The 21,480-nt window shown below is 28.0% G+C and overlaps 2 protein-coding genes across 5 annotated transcripts in view; one reads left to right on the top strand and one right to left on the bottom strand.

Annotated features, from left to right (window-relative positions):
• LOC135926044 (HEAT repeat-containing protein 5B-like) overlaps positions 1-21,480 on the top strand; it is a 69,629-nt gene that overhangs the window by 19,014 nt on the left and 29,135 nt on the right. For 3 of the 4 annotated variants that reach the window (XM_065461706.1, XM_065461705.1, XM_065461708.1), the window contains exons 15-28: positions 161-413; positions 5,490-5,607; positions 9,498-9,581; positions 9,821-9,996; positions 11,056-11,185; positions 14,848-15,065; positions 15,617-15,770; positions 15,924-16,119; positions 16,190-16,362; positions 16,766-16,931; positions 17,781-17,939; positions 18,815-19,087; positions 20,703-20,804; positions 21,343-21,435. In XM_065461706.1, the coding sequence (XP_065317778.1) occupies positions 161-413; positions 5,490-5,607; positions 9,498-9,581; positions 9,821-9,996; positions 11,056-11,185; positions 14,848-15,065; positions 15,617-15,770; positions 15,924-16,119; positions 16,190-16,362; positions 16,766-16,931; positions 17,781-17,939; positions 18,815-19,087; positions 20,703-20,804; positions 21,343-21,435 (2,295 nt within the window). The remainder of the gene's footprint in view (positions 1-160; positions 414-5,489; positions 5,608-9,497; positions 9,582-9,820; positions 9,997-11,055; positions 11,186-14,847; positions 15,066-15,616; positions 15,771-15,923; positions 16,120-16,189; positions 16,363-16,765; positions 16,932-17,780; positions 17,940-18,814; positions 19,088-20,702; positions 20,805-21,342; positions 21,436-21,480) is intronic. The other variant, XM_065461707.1, reaches the window with a different exon arrangement.
• Positions 2,930-4,633, bottom strand: LOC135926570 (uncharacterized). Its single transcript, XM_065462493.1, has 2 exons — positions 3,375-4,633; positions 2,930-3,281 (listed from the first exon to the last, which is right to left on the bottom strand). The coding sequence occupies exon 1, from the start codon at positions 4,551-4,553 to the stop codon at positions 3,456-3,458; it is 1,098 nt and encodes a 365-aa protein (XP_065318565.1). The 5' UTR covers positions 4,554-4,633; the 3' UTR covers positions 2,930-3,281; positions 3,375-3,455.

The raw sequence follows: 21,480 nt of genomic DNA, 5'->3' as shown, positions 1-21,480 counted from the left end.
TTTTTTTTCAATTGATTTGTTAAGCGTTCTATTTAACTTATTAAATGCCCTTTTTAATTATATAAAATTTAAGAATGTCACAAAGCTGGATGCTAAATTAAGCTAAAATTGAAATAAGTTATGAAAATGCGATATATATAATATTTATAACTTAAATTAGAAAGCTATAATACCCTGCTAAGAGAGATTGTCGTTGAAACTTTGCAATCGGCCGATTCTTTTTCTTCATCGTATTATCAAAATGATACCACTACTAATAATATGAGTATTCTCTATCCAGCATTATCCTCTCCCATTCGATACACTTCAGCCCCACACATCCCGTCAGCTGTTTCTTGGGGTCGTATCCAAAACATAGATGGGGCTGGTTACGTTGATAATGATCAAAAGAATTTTGGGAGAAATTATAAAAAGTATATAGTGTGCTTTGGGAAGAATGACAATTTTTTTTCATTGTACATAATTTTAATCGTTAACTTTTATTAGAACAAGGGTTATTTTCAAGGTTGTCAAATTTATTAAAATAAAAACGAAATAATATTTAGCCATAACAAAAAAATAGATTTTAAAATATTGAAAAAATCAGTTCATAAAATTAATCTCATTCATATTTTAGGAAGATTTTATATTTTTAATTAAATTGTTTTTATTTATTACATATTCCTGAAAATCTTTACAAGTATACTTAAAATTATGTTTGATCATTTAATCAGCTTTAAGCCCTGTCCTGGGTCGACTTATTTCCAAATACATGGCTGTTTAACTGGCTATTTTGTATCGACTAAACACCCTAAAAAGCAAAAGAAATTTTTTTAAAAAACGATAAACAAAAAAGTAAAAAAACATAACAATAAAACGAAAAAAAAAATAAATAAAAAAATAAATAAAAAAATACTAGAATAAAATACAAAAAATTACAATGCCGTTAAATACTTAAAATGAACCAAATAGGGCTGTCCTAATTCAAAAGCTGTTTAGTCGAGGCTAAAAGGTAATTAAAGTATCATATCAAAATTAAGTCGAACCAGGACACCTCCTTTAAGCTGCTATTGATAATCTATTAGGATCTTTTATCCAGAAATTTTTCATTAGATTAAATATACGCTATGAATCAGAATTTGAATGTGGTAATGAAAATATAGTATTGCACATTTTTTCAAATTTTGGGCTATGTTATTTGAAAAATAAAGTATACCCATTTCAGCCTAACTTGTTATGATATATTATTGTTGGATGAAGAGCATGGATTCCTGAAATAATTAATTTATTACTATTATATTAAAATGTCATAATATATCCAACTTTCTCAAATTCTAATTTATTATCAAGTATCATAATATTTAGCTTTTCCCAGTTATTGTTTCTAAATTCGTTTTTTTTGTTTTTATGAAATGATTGCATTAATGAATTTATTAGCTTCAGAAATAATGAGACTTTATCATGATAATCACATTGGCCCTTTCTTCCTGCATTTTGTATTCCGATTCTGAGATAATTTAAGTATTCAAAATTAATAAAATTCACACTCGCGATATCAGCCCAAACAGCTGTTATAAATAATTTATAGTGAAATGGTAAAATTTTCAAACCGCACACGCATCGATGCAATATCATTCGATTTCTCCTAATCCGATAAATATTTTTTTTATAAGTCTACTTGAAGTTCCTATTTCTTTATTAAATAGCTCTGTATCATTAATTGGGATTGTTTTAGTATTTACATTATTTGATGTGTCCGTTTTTTAGATCGCGAAAATAAATGAATACTTTTTTCCTAAGAAAATTGCTCTAAATTTTGAAAAAGTATGTTATATTATTATCTCTTTATCATATTGGAATGTTGATTCAGAGTGTATATTTAGTCTGATGAGAAATTTCTGGAGAATTGATCGTAATTTCCGCTTTTTGGTTGAATGAATTAGACAATTCTGGCTTGTTATCGGGAACAACTCAATTTTCAAATCAACAGGAATTGATTCTTTTTATGCTATAAAACAAACTAATTTTAAAATACATCAACTTTTTTTTAAAAAAATAATTAAATTGTTTTCATGCATGAATATAATAAAACAAGAAAATAGTTTAGCATGGTCTATAGAAGATCATATAAAATTTTTAGAATAATGTTTTTTTTAATTAAAATTTTTTATTAAATAAAAAAACTAATAAGCCTAATAAAATAAAGAAACTAAAGTTTAATAGGAAATGCAATCATATTTAGAAAGAAAAGCATTGAATTTCAAAAAAACCGTATTTTATATTTATGAAAGAAGATGACAGTTCCCTCCCCCTATTATAGTGGTTATTAGCTCTTTTATAAGAACGGCAGTTTCTGCTTTCCTCCCCCCTTATCTTTACCGAGAACTTGTTAGTATTTATTTATATAAAAAAAATAATGTTAGCTATATCTTGAGGCGATACAATTTATTTTACCTTACTTAAAACAGAGCTATAATTTAACATTTTTATTTTAAAATGATCCATGAATCCAGGGATGCGAACCCGACAAAATTTTTGCCAGGGTTCGGTTCGGGTTCGGTTCGGGGTATAAAAAAAAAGGTGGGTTCGGGTTCGGTTCAGGGAAATATTTTTGAACCGGGGTTTGGTTCGGGTTCGGTTCGGGTTCAAGAATTTTTGAGTTGATAAAAAAAATTCTATATTTAAATCATAATAAAAAACTAGACATAAATTTGATATAAAAAATAAATTTTTTATTTTATTTATAGGCAAATATAGTTAAAAATACAAAGCTATAGTCATGTATCAATTTTAAAAATTTTATTTAGACGTATTAGCATAATATCTTCCAAGAGTTGTTCACTCATCCTCGATCTATGTGGTGAAAGAATGAATTTTAAATGTGAAAAAGATCTTTCAACGCTAACCTATGTTAAATGTATTTATATGTGAAAATATGAAAAATTAACTTGGGTTGCAGGAACAGCAAATAAGATTTTAGATAAAATATATAATTCAGGGTGTTCCAGCTTAGCAGACTCCCAAAAATGCAAAATATTTTCCTTCTTATCTAATCTTTTATAATCGCTAAATCCAGTAATTATTGTTCCAATACTTTTCTCAGCAATCGTTGGCCCTCTTTTAAATATTTTCTCCTGCCTTTCTTTAAGTTGTATCAATTTCTCTAAATCATCTTCTTGTTCAATAACTTCATCGGAACTAATATCATCAGATAAAATCGGCGTTGTTAAGCTTTTAATTCGTCTCCATAAATTGACAAGATGTTTTTTCGCACAAATCTTATCATCATCACTAAGTAATACCTGTAATATTTAAGGATTTATATTTAAATATTTCATAAAATAACAATTTTAATATAAATCTAAAATAATTAATTTACTAAGCTTTTAATTAACCTTGTATCTTGGGTCCAGGTATATGGCAGCTAAGAGAATTTCGTTCTTTATAAACCTTTCTTCTCTGTTTTTAAGACAAGACTATAGTAATTGAGCAAAATGGTTTGGATTTTTTTCCAGTTCGATGCAGCATCTTAACCATGCTGCATAAAAATCTGTCAGTGTTAACTGTTCAGATTGGAATTGTTTGGTTGCGATTTTTAGCGGTTTTAAAATTTCAACAATCGTTATTATCTCTTTCCAATCTTCAGTCAATAAATAATCAGATTGCTCTGTAAAAAAATCTTCGATATTGGGTTTTAGTAAAATCAGCCTTTCTAACATATCATGGGTTGAATGCCATCTGTGGCAATCTAACACAGGCTTAGGGAGTTTCATATTTTTTAATAACTTTTGGTAAGTGGGATGTCTTAATTTTAAATTTAGGCTCCTAGCTTTTGCAATGGTTTCCACAATAGGTGATAATTTTATAGCATCTTGAAGTGCCAGCTGAAGTGTGTGAGCTGCACACCGTACACTATAAATCGGATAGGATATAATAGTTGATAAAAAAGTATTTTGTATATCATCAATATCATATTTATATACATTTACATCCATATTTTCCTCATCTGCTGATTCACTCCTTATATCATAATCAGTTTCAGATTGCAGGAGCTTTATAGCTCTTAAAAAATTACAACCATTATCAGAAGTAATTGTGTATATTTGTTGAATATTAATTTTAAATTTTAGTAAAGTTTTTAATATATTCTCTTTTATATATTCTCCTGTACATCTCTCTTTCAGCTCTACAATTCCAAGAGTCCTCAAATTTATAATGGACTTTGATATAAATTGAATATTTACACCAAGAATTGACCTATCTAGTCGTTGAACTGCATCAACTTTTAAACTTATTAATTTTCCTTCTACCTCTCTCGATATTTTGTCTCTAATTGATTGGGCTGTTTTATTAATAGTTCTGGATAAATTTTCTTTGTTTATAACTAAATTGAGCCCAGATAGGAGTGGATTTATAATTCTTTGAAATCCCGAATCTTCAATAATTGATAAAGGCCGGCCATTTACAGTAACAAGTTCTAGTATAGAACTCATCAAATCATTAGATGATATATTTATACTTATATGCTTTTTTGGAAAAAAGGTTTCTATATTAATTTTAGGTTTTTTTGCCATTAACAATTCCTGATATTTGGTTTTTTCATTTAAATAATTTAAATATTCATTGTTGTGATTTCTTTCCAGGTGTCTTTCTAAATTTGACAAGTGATTACCAGACATTTTTACTTTGCAATATGAACATATTGATTTTTTTTCTATTGTATTAAGGGTAAAATGCTTATCAAATATGACTTTATCTTTAATCTTAAATCTATAAAAAGAGAACAATTTTTTTAAATAGCAATGATTTCAGAATTAAAAAAGAGATATTTATAAATTTAATTTCATTTATAATATGCACTTCATTAATATCTTGTAAAAATTAAACTGAACCAAAAATAAATGATTAGCATATATAAATTTTAAAATCATTTTAATAAGTTCACAAAAACTGCCCTACATTTAACAATTTTTAAGTTAGATGTTTAGAATTTTTTAAATTAACAATATAATAATTTTTACTTTGATTTGTTAACCATTTTCTTCTAATTAATAATCTTTAAGAATAATAAGATAAAAATTTAAAAATAAATGGCGTAAATTAATTCAATTGTTTAAAATTTTTTAACACTCCAATAGGAATCGAGAATAAATTTAAAAATGGCATAAATGAATTAAGTTGTTTAAAATTTATTAAGACTTCATTTAATTGGAAATTTGAAAATATAATATTTGTATTTACATATATTAATATATGATTTTAAATAATACACTGAACCCGATTGAACCCGGGTTCAAATAAAATTCTTGGGTTCGGTTCGGGGTTTTGGAAATTTTATAAATGGGGTTCAGGTTCGGTTCGGGTTCAGAGTTTTTTTCTAAAAACCCGGGTTCACTTCTCCGGGTTCGGGTTCGGTTCGAATCCCTGCATGAATCATCCGGGGACTTCCTCAAAAAACGCTCTTCGCCATGCTAGAAAATTTTAATTATTTTTTTAAAACTTATATAAAGCAACGGGATCAACGCAGAAGAAATAACGGTCGTCGGTTGCCAAGAAACTGTAATTGGAATATTGATGCCAAAGTATACTGATACGGGACGGGGACAAAAGCAGGAATTGGAGAATTTAGTATATTTTTATATAATCCATGAAATTTTATGTATAAAAAAATTTATTTCGAAAAACTTTTAAATTCGTATAAAAAAGATTACGTTTATAATAGTATTTATATTAGTCATTTAATTTAATCTTTTTTAAAAATATATATTTACGTTTTAGCACATATCTAATACATATATATTGTAAAAGCATAATTTAATAAAAAATGAATAAGTAAAAAAAAACTAAAAAGAGGTTAATTTAAAAAGAAAAGCAAAACTTACTTCTTCATATCAAATACATTTAAAAAAGAGACAAAACAATGTTATTAGTGCTAAATGTTCAAGTTGAGGAAAAAATATAGTCAACATTAATTTTGACGCTTAATGTTAATATCATTTTCATTTTATTGAGTCCACAATGCACCTTTTTGTAAAACTAATAAATTTATACTCTACATGTACGTTTTAACCACCTTAATTCAGGTTTATTCGGATAGATACGAGGTAATTTAATATATAAATATTTATTTTAAATACTCACATTTTGAGAATTATAAAAATCAGTAAGTTTTTACAGGTTACGACTTGCCACATAAAGTTGTGAATAACCTTACTGAAATAATAATTTTTGCATAAAATAATGTGATTATTATTAGATGTTGCAGCATAGGGTATGAAAGAATTTAATTTAAGGTTTGGTGAAAACCTTAAAATTTATATCATTTTCCAGAATTGTAATCCACTATGTAGACAATCTTACCATGAAATTTCGTAATATACAAAAATCTACAGAAAAATTGATTCAAAATTTCATGACAAAATTGTCTCAAATTAATTGTGGACATAGGTACTACACACATGCTGGTATACAATTCCGGCAAGATCAAGTTAAAAAATTTTAAAAATACTCACGCTACAAATGTTATTAGTTTTAAAGATTTTTCCATGCCCCTATTACAAAATCGGATCATACTGAATTCCTCCATACCCTACGACATATACACCTATTTTTTAAAATATAAGCTAGCCTAGCTCATATATGTGTTTTAACGGGATTAAACAGATCAGGTCATTTGTTTAAGATATTTTTCTGAAACGTATTTAACTGATAATTTTTTAATTCTTCTAAAATAATATAATTAATATTTTTTATAAATATTAATTTTACCAACTTGGTATTACAAAATTATGTTTACAAACTGATATTATTTTGCATGATAATAATGATGCTTACTTAACTTTATTCAAAATGCTTTACATAATAGGAGTTTTTTGTGGATTTGCACCTCAAAATATCTGATAAACTCCCAAATACCTTTAATTAGAGTCCTTTTCCGTTTATAAAATAACTGATTAAACTAATGTTGCTAAAGGAACTAGTTATATTTGTAAACTGTAACTAGTTGTAAATAGCTATATTTTATAGAATGTAACTGCTAAATATAACTAGTTCCTTTTTAAATTTTCATATATATTATTATAAATATATTCAAATAATTAATTTTATTTTTGATATATTATATTTTTTAATTAATAATATCTGATTCTATATATTGGCCTTTATTAAATAGTTGATATTGATAAATGAATCAGACATAGAATCATAGCCATAGCCTGGATTTTACTAGGGGGGAAAGCACATTATGTGATTGCCATAAATTTTAACGGTATGTTCACCTTTGTAGGCTTTTGGTTAATTTATATTTTTATAGAAATAATTTTGGTTTTTCACTTTTTCTAAAAATTTTAAAATTATTTACTTTATTTTTTTTCTTCAAATTCTTTTTTATATTGTTATATATTGAATATATTTTGGGGAGAGAAATTTCCGAAGGGACGTCTATGTACAGAATTTAATACGAACTCTGACTCGTCATTTAATGAGGATGACCTTCAAATGATTCATAATAATGAAATAGATAATTCACCATCCACTTTTAAAAGTATTACCAAAACAACAGACTTTGATGTTAAATTTCCTTAGCCAAGCTTCAAAAAGTATTTTAGATTTCACATAGAGAAGACTGGTAGTACAGGCAATATTAACCTTAAGTGATTCATATGTAGTATTGTTAAACGGCGCAATTTAGATCGATTTTTATAAAGGGCTCGATTAAGATTTTGGCCAAATAATAGCTTAAATTTGTTCATAGATGGCAAGGTTTGGACTTCGATTTAGCAAATCTCGAGGCCTTTTTTATTTTAACTAAAATCTTAATTGGGTCGTTTTTAAAAGTCGACCCAAATCGTGCCGTTTAACAATACTACTCCTATGCCTTCCAAAAAAGGTATATTTCAGCATCTAAGTCATTTACAGCCAAGCTATGGGAACAAATCGCTGTAAGATTATTTTAACATAATATGTCATAGTGCGCACAAATTGAGCGTTAGAGTTTGCAGTACGTTTTAACGTAACGCATCTTTGTTTAAATTGAAAGCAGTACGTTTTTTTATAATTTATTTAATAAAATGGAGTTTATTTCTTACCTTAAGGTAAAATTAGGTAATACATATTATATATTTTGTTTATTTGGATTTCCTAAGAGTTTATGATTCAATCAGGGTTTTCAAATTGTTTTGGGGCCTTGGATAGAAAACATATGCATATAAAATACCCAAAAAATACTGGTTCAACATTTCTGTTACAAACACCGAATGTCTGTTATGAGGGAAAGCAATGCATCATCCAATGAAGCAAGAAATATATCAGAAATTTTATCATTTATGAATTTTTTCAAATTCATAAATGATTGTATATGTATTCTTTTTTTTAAAAATGTACACACATCTGTAAATATACATATATATATTTATTTGTTTATCCTACCTTAATATATATATAATAATAATCTATATATTTTAATAAAAATACTAAATAAATTTTGAATAGTTTGCTTATTTATATATATTTTACATTTCTCAGGACACTAGAAGTAGAATAAGATATCTTTATTATATAAAAATAGATTCACAAATAATGCAAATCAAATTTTAAATTTATGATATAATTTGATTAAATATTTCTAATAAATGCTAAATAAAGTTATTTATATATATTTTTCAAAAATGGACACTAGAATATGGAATAATAACTTTATTATATATAAAAATAGATTTACAAAAAAAAACAAATCAATTATCAAATTTATGTTATAATTTTATTAAATAAATCTAATGAGGTTGATTTGCAGGTAACTATGTTGAATTTGTAGGTGATAATTCAACTGTGGTATTTGGATGCTCTGTTTGCTCCATTAAAGTATGATACAAACGAGATACTTCACTTTTGAAAAGATATTTATTTGAATTACTCTTAATTTCCAAACCCACTGACATCGATTGGAGATACAATCATTGCTAAATTTATAGATAAATATATATTTTAATGGCTCTCAGAAGGTACCCTTTCCTAAAGAGCCAATTCTTTCATCTAACTAGGCATTTAATTTTAAACCACTATCCATTGGTATAATTACTTTAGGACTAATAATATCAGTAGTTTTTCTATCCTTTATAGTTGGCTCCAGATATTCTGATATTTTATTTAGATGTAATTTTATTCTTATTCTTTGGATTTTTTTTCAGTGTAATAATATTTTTATATAAATAAATTGTAAATTTTCTTTCAAAATACCATTGAATAAGATTTGTAAATCGTAAATTTTTTTAAATTATATAAAAAAAATGATGCGTTATATAAATGATTTATAAAGTAACTTATAATGTAACTAGTTACTTTTCATATATAACGATAACTAGTTACATCTTAAAATATGTAACTATTAACTGTAACTAGTTATCTTTTTATGAATGTAATTAGTAACTCTTACTAGTTAAGTTTCAAAAGTAACCTTTAATATCACTAGATTAAACACACAATTTAAAAATTTATTTGTTATGTTATTATAAAAATTGCAGCTAGATTCTGAAATAATTGTAGCAAATTACCATTTGTATAACATCGATTCTTCTCCATTGATATCGAATTCCAACACAGATAAAGTAAATGCAATTAATGATAAAATTTGAAATAATATTAGGTAAATAATTAATTTTAGTTTTTTTTAAAATTTATGGTTTTATGGGAAAAACATGTTAATAAATTTTCTCTCTCGTTCAAAAAACTTTTATCGATACTATTTATGTCATTCTAACCTGAGTTTGCGTTAATAATAACTTAAAAAACACACTATGATTAAATTAAAATTATAAAGTGCTCTATATTAATAAACCAATCTAAGGTATCATTAACGGGTTCTCTGACGTATCCTTCCTTACGATTAAATCCTCCGTTTCCCTGTATCCTATTGGATTCATCGTTGGCTCTTTTCGCTAAAATATTTCCTTTCATAGCCGATAAACATAGATTACAAATATTGAAGCACTTCAACTCTACCCCAACTAGGATGACATCAAAGTATAAAATATTTAAAAGAAATTATAAATAAGAATTATAGAAAAAGAAAGATGGAGTGGGGTGGCTTTAATGCTATAGCATACAGAAAGGGCATTTATAACAATATAACATTAAAATGCTAATGACTTTCGACAATTTAGTCTCTGTTCTTGTGCTCATATAATCTTAAAACGCCTTTGAGAGCTGCTTAATTATATATAATTTTTATATTCAGGATATTTTTCTAAAAAGCCATTATTTTATATGTGACCGTCTAACTTAGTGAAAACATTTGTTATATCAAACTTAATTAATAAGGGATCTTAAGACAGGTTCTTCACGATGAGCCCAGCTGCATGGTCTCATTTATTTGAAAACCTAATTGGGTCGTTATTCACAATATAATATTAAAATAATTATACCCCCCCTCTTCCCCCCCCCCCCACTTTCAATGGCAATTGGCGAATGTTGATTTGGGTCTTAATGGACAATTAAACGAGTCAAAATATAAAGGAAATATGTATTAAATAACTCGTCATTAGCTATTAAATTGCAAAGATTTGTTGTGAATAGATTGCTATTCACAAATTGTTATTGGAAAAATAGAGAATAGCACCTTTTTATTATTGATTTTTTAAAATATCAATTGCAAAATGTTCACCAGTTGATAGCTTATTATTTAGGTAATGTAATTTAATATTTATTCACCAAACCTGGTAAGTAATAAATGAATATAAGAATTGTAAAAATAAGAGAAACGAATGCATGAAAATCTAAACTCACTGGATGTCACAGACTACTAAATTATATTTTATTGATATTTTTTATTCTCCTTTTGTACAGGTTATTTTTTTTACGTGTAAAGATAATAGTAGTATTATTACCGTTGTGTTATATGAGAAAACAATACACAATAAAGTTTCCTTTTTGTATTTGTATTATACTACACTCCACAACCGGGACTTATATATCCCCTCCCCTAAGCCGATGATGATATCCAGCTTAATCCTCATATCAAAATCAAATTAGAAAGAAATTAGAAAAAATATTTATTATTTTATAAATTTTAACAACTTATAGCGCTAACGCATCGACAGCTTTACCATCCTCCACAGGTGGTACAGACAATAATAGTTTAACTTTGAATCAATCGGAACCCATCGTTATAACGCTTATCAATATCTCGGTCGCTTTATTATTGGCTTTTAGAGTATTAAACATTTTTATTATTTTAATAAAGTACCTTATTTTTAATATATATAGTATTAGTTTATTGATTGATTTGATATATTGATACAACATCTCCAAAACAAAATCTTTAACAAAATAGAATCGACTTAAAAAATTCATAGCCAATAATAACTAATATTTAGAGTGACTATCACTACAAAGGACTTGAGTTTTCATTTATGAGAATAACCCTAATAGTAGGATTTCATCTTAAGCCTTTTATTCGTGTTTTTTTTTAAAGTTAATTAGTTTCATCATTCTATTATAGGCGGATGGTCTCCACTGCTTTACACCATAAGAGAGTTACAGGAATTGTATTGAATGGGGGTGGAGATTATATCTAAAGTGGACGCCTATTGATATATAGAACCTCAAAAATGTGTAGCTCTAAATTCTGGCTGGGCCTTAAGAATTCTTACCCGTTTTTTATACTTGCATATTTAGATAAACGTTTTTAGAGGTGGGTTTGTATTAATATTAGATGGAAATATATTTCATTCTGCTCTTGTTATATAGAAGATGAGAAAAGATTTCAGCTCCATCACAGATTTAATGGGCTTGTGGCTTTTGGGGAGAAGATTTAGGGAAAATAAAATGATATTAATGGAAAACTTTGATGATATAAACCTTGAAAAAGGGAAAGAGATATAATTTAAGGAGAGATATTCTAATTGATTGAAAGAATTTCTTATAGCCATTTTAGATTAAGGATTGATTCAAGGTTTGATCATGTGCTCGATATTTTAATGAATCAGTGTTTAAGAAATTTGGAGATATTTTACAAACATCTCATAGAACATTAGTTTAATAAGTAAACTAATGCCCCTCTGTTTAATCTTATTTCTTCAATTTCTTAAATTTAGATGTGGATTCCAAATAGTAGGGCTTTCAGTGAAATATAAAAAATTAGAGAATTAATAAGACACCTCTTTACACCTTTTGTTAATCCTTCAAAATTCTGGTATACAATTTAATCTTGATTTTACCACTTGAATAATTCCACCTTAATTAATCAAACAATCCCACCGTTTTTAACATGTTTGGATTCCTTTATATCACTTTATTGAATTTAACTTCATATCAAACATTCTATTAAGGCAACTCAAATCCTTAAAAATTGTCTCTCGATTTCATAAACAAACGAATGCCTTAAAAATATCCAAATCCTTACTTGAAAAATATCAATACAATATGGAAAACAAATTAATTTTAAATTTTTTTTTTATTGTTAGATGATTTAAATGAAATAAGAGAAAAAAAATATTAAAAAAAGAGTACATATTAACCTAGAGAAGAGTGAATGCTTAAAAAATTGGACCGTGAGATCAGGGAAATCTGCTGACGAAGGTAAAATCCTTCATTGGGGCCCCTTGAGATCTGTCTCATTTTTTCCCTATGATTTTAATGAAATTGAGGGCCTAACTTTCATGAGGGTATTGGTAACGATTGGTATGAACAAGTGTTGATGAGGCCAGCGTATTTGTTTTTTAGGATTTCTGCCTTTTTGATGACAGAAAATGAGAGGTTGGACTGCTGCAAAATTGATACAGGTATAGTCCCAAGCTAGTGGGAGACCATTAGTCCAGGGAATGTGGGATATTCCATCGGAGCGTACGTTTTCGTTTGAGAGGCCCACTTGTTCGCGGGTTGGTGGAATATTAACTTTTTTAAGGGCAGCTAGGAGAATGTTGTTGATAGATTTATTTCGAGGTTCGTCAATGGGCGAACTTGCAGTGCAAAGGATGGTAAGCTTTCGTTTCAATGGGCTGTCCACAGTCGATACAAATGGAGGGAACTACGCATTGCAGCCAAGACGGAGGGCTATGGAAATGCGTAGCTGTTCGCCTGTCATGGGAGGCCAAGATTGGAACCGGTAATGGCTAAAACCATACGTAATCTGAATATGCGTATAATGCTAAGCTATTGGTATTGTTCCAAAGGACCTTTTCGAAATGTGGTATTCAACAAAATGGGCGATCAGAGGAGCATTCCAGTCTTTTTAAATGCTGGAGGCAGGACGACAAAGAGTGGATGGGTAATTGCTGTCCCAAGAGGTGAGGGTCTGAGAAAGGTCAGGATCTAAAGGAGTGGATCCATGGATAATAGATTGAGCAGCCAGACGAGATGAGATAAAGGTTGAGAGGGAAAGTTGTATCCTAGACTTGCTGGGGAGGGTGGCCTGAAGCCAGGATGAACTGGAAAATTTTATGCTTAATATATTTTCAAGGAGGCCCTTGATGTGGGTTTCATGGAAAACAAGCAAGTCGCAGCATTTGAAGATCGGAGGGGATTTCAGGGCGTAGAGGATTTTAGGTATATTGAAATAGTTTTTTATTAAAAAAAAAGATTGATAGGCGGGGAGGTAATTAAATAATGTGTTTAATTTAGATAAATTGTTAAGAGAGTTTAAAAAGTTTCGATGGCCTTTTCATTCCCTATCGGTGATCCAAGATGTGTCATCTCGTCTCTGTTGATGACGTGGTATGTCATGTCTAAAGGAATGGATGTAGGATTTAGGAAGCAAATCACACATTTGGGGATATAATCCAATATGTGAGAGATTCTCGATGATGGGGGAGAGGGTTGACATGACTGTGGAAAGGTTGCTCGAAACAATGCCATCATTTAGATACCAGGAATTTAAGGCAAGGATAGATTTAGATTGAATTTCCTGAATTATTTTGTGGATCCCAATACAAAAAAGGGCTGGGCCTAAGGGTTGTCCTAGTTGAATTCCCTCTTGAGATTTGATTAGGTTTTTATTGTATTTTAGAAAAGTAGAGCTTGAATAACTGTGGAGAATGTATGAAAAGTATTCAGGATATTTGTTGCAAAACAAAGTAACAAAAAGTTGACGTTTTATTGTATTAAAGGCAATTGAGATCGTGTTTTAGGACCACATCATCAGGAATACTATTTGCTATAGTTATGCGAGCGAGATGAGCTGAAATTTCAGCACCTCCGGGAACACCAAACCCTAATTGAAGTGGCGACAGAAATGAGGAAAAGATTCCTTGATTCGTGAAGCAATGATCTTATCGGAAGAACGACCAACAGCGATTGGGCGAATACCTCCGTTTTTTTGAGAGCTATTAGACGGGCGCCAAAGAGGATAGGAATGATAGGTGATGGAAGGGACCACCTGGTAAGGTTCTGTAAAAGGGCTTTACATGGAATGTTGGGTTTTAAAATGTCTTGGATGAAGATAGCACGAATGCCTTCAAGGCCTCCTGAAGAGTCTTTTATAAAAGATCTAATGGCTTTAATTGTCTCGTCAATGTTATTTCAGGAGCTATATGATTGTTTTAGCTTGAATAGACAAATTCTGAATCTCATAAAGGGTGTTTTGAAATTTTTTTTTGAAATATTCTTGATTATATTATCATCGATTAGTTTTGTTTATTCCGATAATTTAGAGGGAAAAATATATACTTATGAACGTAGTCTAGAATAATTTAAACGTTATTTTTCTCACCGTAATAGAGAATTCATTAATATTTTGATTAATAATTCGTAAATAATTAAATATTAAAACAAATGAAATATAGATGCTAAGAAAATATGCCTGAAAACATTAATACAACCTTGAATTTATAATTTAACACTATTATTTACAAAAATTTACATTTTTACTGACTAAAGAACCTAGAATCTCACAAGCTTAAACTGTGTACTTCTCCAGGTCAAAGTCCCAAAATATATTCTGAACTAAAATCCGCAATATTGGAATTCGTTACTAATGCGTTCGCTTATAAAAATCGCCTCCTACGGATTTTGTCAACTCATCTATTAGCCAAATTGGTATCCATAGAGAAAGAAAATAAACTGGCACAAGATGTCTTTCGAAATTGTTTGGAAAAGTATGTGCTTTAGCACTAACTAACAGCCTTTCAGAATTCACCTTCCCATCTTTGATTGAGAAAAAGAAAAGGGTTATTTTCGGTTGAAATTTTTACATTGGTAGCCGTAAGTTATTTCACCATTTGGAGAGTCTCTCTTCTTTAGGAGGAAAAAGAAATTGGAATCAAAATCTTAATTTAAATTAAACTCAAAAATTTAAATTATTTTGTAAAATATTTCTGCTCATATGCTATTATTAATTGGTTTGTTGTTAACTTTTTCACGCTAAATAAAGTTATACTTTACTAATTATTCGGAGATATTTTAAAACTAGTTTTATAAAAAAGAAAATAAATCGAGTATTCTCTTCATTTTAAAACTTATAGACTTAATCTGCGAATAATACATAAAATCCATATTTTTCTATAGATAGAAATAAATAAATAATGAGAAGGAAAGAAGAAAGAAAAATAAAGTAGTAATGAATAAAAATGAGAGACATTTCAATAAGGTTTATATAATATATTTTTAAATTACATTTTTATAAATTTCCGCAACGCTCCCTTTAAAGGTTGAAAAATGTGACGGACCCTTTTATAAGGTCTAGTTATGCGCTAGCCCTAGGTATGGTTTACAAATACGTTGATAGATCATCTGGAGATTTCAAATCTGCTATTAATTTGCTTGTCACTCTGTCTCAAGACCTGGTTTCTAGCGAAGTCCAGGTATAAATAAAATATGAAATAAATAATTTAATCTTCACCTCTTTTAAAAAAAGTAATGAAACTTAATACAATGTTTCCTAAATATTATAAAGTTGAATTTAAAATTATATTACTAACTTTTTTGAAATATCCTAACAAAATTTTTCCCACAAGTTATGGAGCCTGACGGCTTTGTATCTCGTCTTAGATAATAACCATACCCCTCAAGGCGTTAGAGAATATACCGAGTCGCTTCTAAACCACTTTTGCGAACGATTATTGAGAGAAAATTCTAGCAGGGTTTCGATTAGGACAGCGATTTGTAAATGCATATCAGCATTGATAAATGGCGTCGGACCGGAGTTGAAAGGTAAACTCAATAACCCTCAAAAAAATATTCTCAATACACGTTGTTTATTTGTTTTATCTTTTTTCCCCAGATAATTCAACTTCCATGATAAATATAAGATCCCTCTTTTTCACGATTTCATCTATTCTACAAAGGGACCACATTCCGTCCATTAAAACTGATGCCATTCTTTGCTTGCAACAGCTATACATGTTCGTACCTACCCAGCATTTCCAAATTTCCGATATTTTAAATTACCTTATAGTTAGTTATTTTTATTTGTGATGATGCATGAAAGAGAATATAATAATTTGGCTAAAATTCTTAAAAATTAACTAAATTTTTTCACAATTAAGATAAATATTATTTTTAAATATCATATCATCCTTTTACTTTTTATTATATATATATATACACCTTAATCCACTTCCTTTAAAAAAGAAAAACGAATTGGGTGTAATATCTTTATATTAAACTTTTGCCTCTTTCCTAGATTTTGTATAAAAGTTTTAATGTCCTTTTAAAATAAATTATTTTAATTTTATAAGTAACCTTTTACCCAAATAAGAATCTTAAATTTGTAAAAGAAACGCATTAATAAAATGATAGAACACCGCTATAAATAAATTTGACGATAAACATATAATTTTCCTCGGAACACTTAAAGAATTGCTCTGCGCATACATACCCACCGTTGAGGAAAGCGTCAATTTCCTTCCTTAAACAGCTCATTCAAAAGGAGCCAGAGAACATATGCTCTATTCTAGAAGGGCAGAATATTTCCACTAGTGCTAATACTAACGATGCCAAGAGAAATCCCTTTGATTTACTGAGTAAAAAAAATATTTAAAATGAAATTTAATCGTCTAACTTAAAATTAGAAGTGTTGAATTATTTTTGTGACATTTTTCAAGTTTTTGAATTTAATACATTTTCAAATAATTGATTTGAACTTTTTTTAACTTCGCCATTTTATGAATTTACTTTGAAAGAAAACGTGCTTATAGCGCACTTCTCCAATCTTAAACCTATCATTACTCAAAAGCACTTGAAAATATTTAAATTACCCATGGAACAATTGTAACAAGGGTTATAAAGTTTTCTATTTTTTACTTAATTAAAATCGTATAATAGTCTAGCTTTAACGGTTTTAATTTGGTGATACGAACTTATTTTTGAATATTTGAAGTAAACTAACTTTTTAGAAATTGAAATTAAAATGCCACTCCAACCGACTAAAATAGAGAGGTGACTTTATTCCTTAGAGCTAGGAAATATTTATCTAAAATCGTTTATAAAAAGTTTTATAATGGTTTATAATTCTTAAGAAATGCTAACATAGATAATATAAATATTAAGAAATATAAGAATAAAACACTTTACTATAGTTATTTCCATCTACTATAGTTATTTCCATCATTTATCGAAATTAAATTATATTTCGATTCTTATATTTAAGGATGTCCTTCCCCTATTTCTATTCGACATTTTCCTTTTTGAATAATAAAATATTGTTTCACCCGTAAAACTGACTTATTTTAACCATATGGCATTCCATTTTTAAATAGTTCTATTGTATAATTAGAATAAAGTTGAGATAAAACAATAAATATTCAGGAGACGATAAATATAAATTCAATATCAAAAATGTTATATTTTTATTTTTAAAAATATTTTCATAGATTTTTTGATCCGAACTCTCAACAGGGAAAGAGAGGACGCTACAAAAATGCTAATTAAATATACTATAATCAACCTGCTCAACACTCCTGTTTTGATCGACAAGTATCTATCTCATTGGATATCTTTATTCGGGACGGTATTGACCTCCAAAATATCTAGTAAAAAAATTAAACACAGTATTTATTTATTTTTTGCAAACATATTATAATTTTTTTTATTTAATTTTTTTTATATATTAAAAGAATAGTTATTTTTACGTAATAAAAATAAAGTATGTAAAAATTATCCAGTAGGCATGCACCCTTATGAATTCAAATAGTATTCGATCGGCGTATTTCTATTCCAATTTTTTGCCGAATAAAGAAGTTCAAAGATTGCCCTTTGTTAAAAACATTTAGGACTCTCTGCTTGCTCAGAAATAAACTAACAAATGGGATAAAGTATGGTTGGAAAGAAAAAAATATTTAATATTAAGGCGGTTTCACGATTTTGGCTTAGAGGTTATTTTTGGCTTCGAATATTTTTATGCACATATTATTCCAGGCAAGGAAATTGCCAAGGAATAGGATATATTCCATCAGGGCATTCATTATCTCTAGGTTCATGTTTGTGGGCTCGTGGGTTGAGGGTATCTTCCTCTTTGTTAAGGCATGTCGGATTGTTTTTTAATATACTACCGTTCTTTTGAGAATTTATGGTACTCATTTGATGCGACAAGCATATTACAGAGACTTTGAAAAGTAGTAACTATGGGGCAAGTAGTGCAGAGTTATATAGCTATGCGTTATTGTTCCGAGGATAAACAGAGTCTCAAACTTATACCTGGTATAGCTTCAGTCATTAACCATTTTTGTTATTTGAAAATTTTTATCTTTTTTTATATATCCTTTTTTAAAATAATTCATTAATATTTATTAATCAAATTCCAGATATTTTGTTTGGTAAAATATTATCAAAATATGTAACAGTTAAATAATGATTTTTCTAAAACTAGATTAATTGTTTATAATGAAATAAAAACATTTAACGTAAGACACATCCTCCCCACTCTTCGAACTCTCTCAGTTCTCTTCCGCATCCATCAACGACGAAAACGAAGAAAATCATTTTTCCTCCTCTGCCATTACCACCACACCTATAACCAATGCCGCATTAAATCCTGTCAACGAAAATATCAAAAGTAATATCAGATTTAATTCACCTTCAGTGGAAAACGAAAATTTTTGGGAGATCAATGTGAAATTATTTTGCGCCGAGAGACTATTGGCTTTGGTTAAGCAAAGTGATGGTCACGGTAAATTCAAAAGTGAGCAAATTTCTAATTCATGTATAATATCTAGCATTTTATTAGCATGTATATTTTACATTTATCAATTTTACTGTATAGTCATAAAAATTACTTGACATATGTTTACAAGCAAATTAGTTTTATTTAAACAATTGTTTAAATTGACATAAAGTAAGTTTTATAAAAAAAGGAGAGGATAATAATTAGTAGGGCCGTGCTTATCCACAAATTTTTCACCACTCCTATATTACTACAAACTCGATCCGATAACCGATTCGATATTTCTATTGATTTTTATTTACCACCTATCCTTGAACAAAGTCATAAAAGAATTAATTTTCTATTCAAAACAAAACCAATTAATTTTCACGAATGATTAAGTGTGTTTATTTTCCAAAAATTAATAGTTACATTTAAAATATGGGCAATATTTATTGTTAAACTTCTCCATTTACCCGATTTTTAAAAGCAACTAAATCAAGATTTTAGCCTAAATATTATTATTTATGCCTCGAAATTTGGCCAATAAATGTCCAAACCTTTCTACCAGCTGCGGGCAAAATCTCGAGGCTTAGATAATTGGATAAAATTTTAATTTAGCCTTTTCTTAAATCGGGCTAACCGTTTAACAACAATATATAAACCGCTAGATATCATTTTCTTGTTGCAGATAATGTAACATCATATTTTTCTTTTGAAATATTTTTATTTCTTATAAACATTACAAATTATTTCATTTTTTTCCCCTTTTGCTATTAAATTATTAATATATAAAAAATAATCATATAATTAATTATATATACAATAATAAAATAACCAAAAACAATTAAAATATCGGATCGGATTTTTTGAAAATATTGGCTCAATCCTATATTTTTAAAAACACAAAAATATTGGTCCCTATCGGATCCGATATTTAATATCGGCAAAGCCCTGTTAATTAGTTTCCAATGCTCGATCTTGATAACAATAATTGCTTATTAAATCGACAACACCTTGCTATAAACATATAATACAAATTGTTTCTTTCAAATTTTTAGCCACTTAATAAAAAATTTATGATTTATATCTAAAATCATATGTGATCATATGAATTATGCATAATGAATATAAAGGAAAGGTTAAATAGGACGGTTATATAATATAATTCCATCCACTCTTCCCCATTCCGCAAAGTTATTCACATTTTGAAACTATTAATCTATTTATCTCTTTGTTAAATATATTTTAAAGTTATTATTTTATCACTTTATAAGCAAACGAATAGTATATATAATTACTCTTTGCCTAAGTTTTTTTTGTTCTCTTGTTTAATTATCATAATCATAATAATTATCACTGACTTCAGGAGGAGGAGGTGAGGGGTAAGGTTGCTAAACAATCCTTAATTAAATGTGTGCAACATTATATTAAAAATGAGATAGCATGCTTTTTTTAAAAAATTTAGCAGCTAAATTTGTTTTAAAAAGTTTTGAGAAGCCCTAAATAGTCAGAGCCAGTGACGCTATTGAAGTATTGTGCTTAAAACAATTACGGAACTGTTGTAACACATTTATGAAGAGGAATTACCACAACTGCTATTTTTTAAAAGATATTTTAACAAAATAATTAATATATTCTTTTATTTATTAAGAAAATAACTTAACATTATCAGGAAATAGGAGAAACGAAGAAGGAGATCCTGATCTTGATTTGGCCCTTGCCAGGAAATTAGTCAAGAAAGAACCTAAAAATGGTGAAATTTTAGTTATTATTCATTTTATTTTTTACCTTGACAAATTCCTACTTAAATGATAAATAATAATTATATGAATTTAACATTTTGAAGGATAACTCAAATTAAACAGAATCCTCTCATTTTTATAGAGATTATTTATAAGGTACCAAACGAGATAGAATAAAATTTAATACATATGATGAGGGAGGGGAAAATGTATACATTTAAAAAAAAATTACCTCAAAGAAGCAAGCAATAAATTAATGACTTTTATCATATAGTATTTCCCATTAATAAGATCCCCCTTCTCAATAAATAATTAAAATAAACTCAGTATTTTAATCGATACCCCTGAATTGAATTCATGGAGATAAATTATATAAAAAAAATTGATATATAAATAAGTAAGAAAATTTTGTAAGGGAAAATGTTTAAAAAAAATTTTACCATTTATTTTTTTGTTAATAAATTGAAGGACTCCATATCAAATATAATTCACATGAAAATATATTAATTTATGTATTTTATTTGTGGAAAATAAAAAAATACACTCCAGATAATTACTTAGTCCTTCATTTGTCGGAATTAGTTAGACTTTCTTTCGTATGTGTTACCAATACTGAACGTTATGCTCCGATTACTGTCGCAGGTATATATATTTTTAAATTATAAAATACATTTCTAATAAAATAGC

This window comes from Gordionus sp. m RMFG-2023, chromosome 3 (assembly GCF_954871325.1).
Source record: "Gordionus sp. m RMFG-2023 chromosome 3, tfGorSpeb1-WG-v2, whole genome shotgun sequence".
Classification (NCBI taxonomy): domain Eukaryota; kingdom Metazoa; phylum Nematomorpha; class Gordioida; order Chordodea; family Parachordodidae; genus Gordionus; species Gordionus sp. m RMFG-2023.
Note: the sequence above shows the minus strand (reverse complement) of the source record. Positions and strands in the feature narration are given on the sequence as shown.

Coding starts and splice junctions, on each gene's coding strand:
- LOC135926570 (XM_065462493.1), bottom strand. CDS start 4,553: ATGGCAAAAAAACCTAAAATTAATATAGAAACCTTTTTTCCAAAAAAG.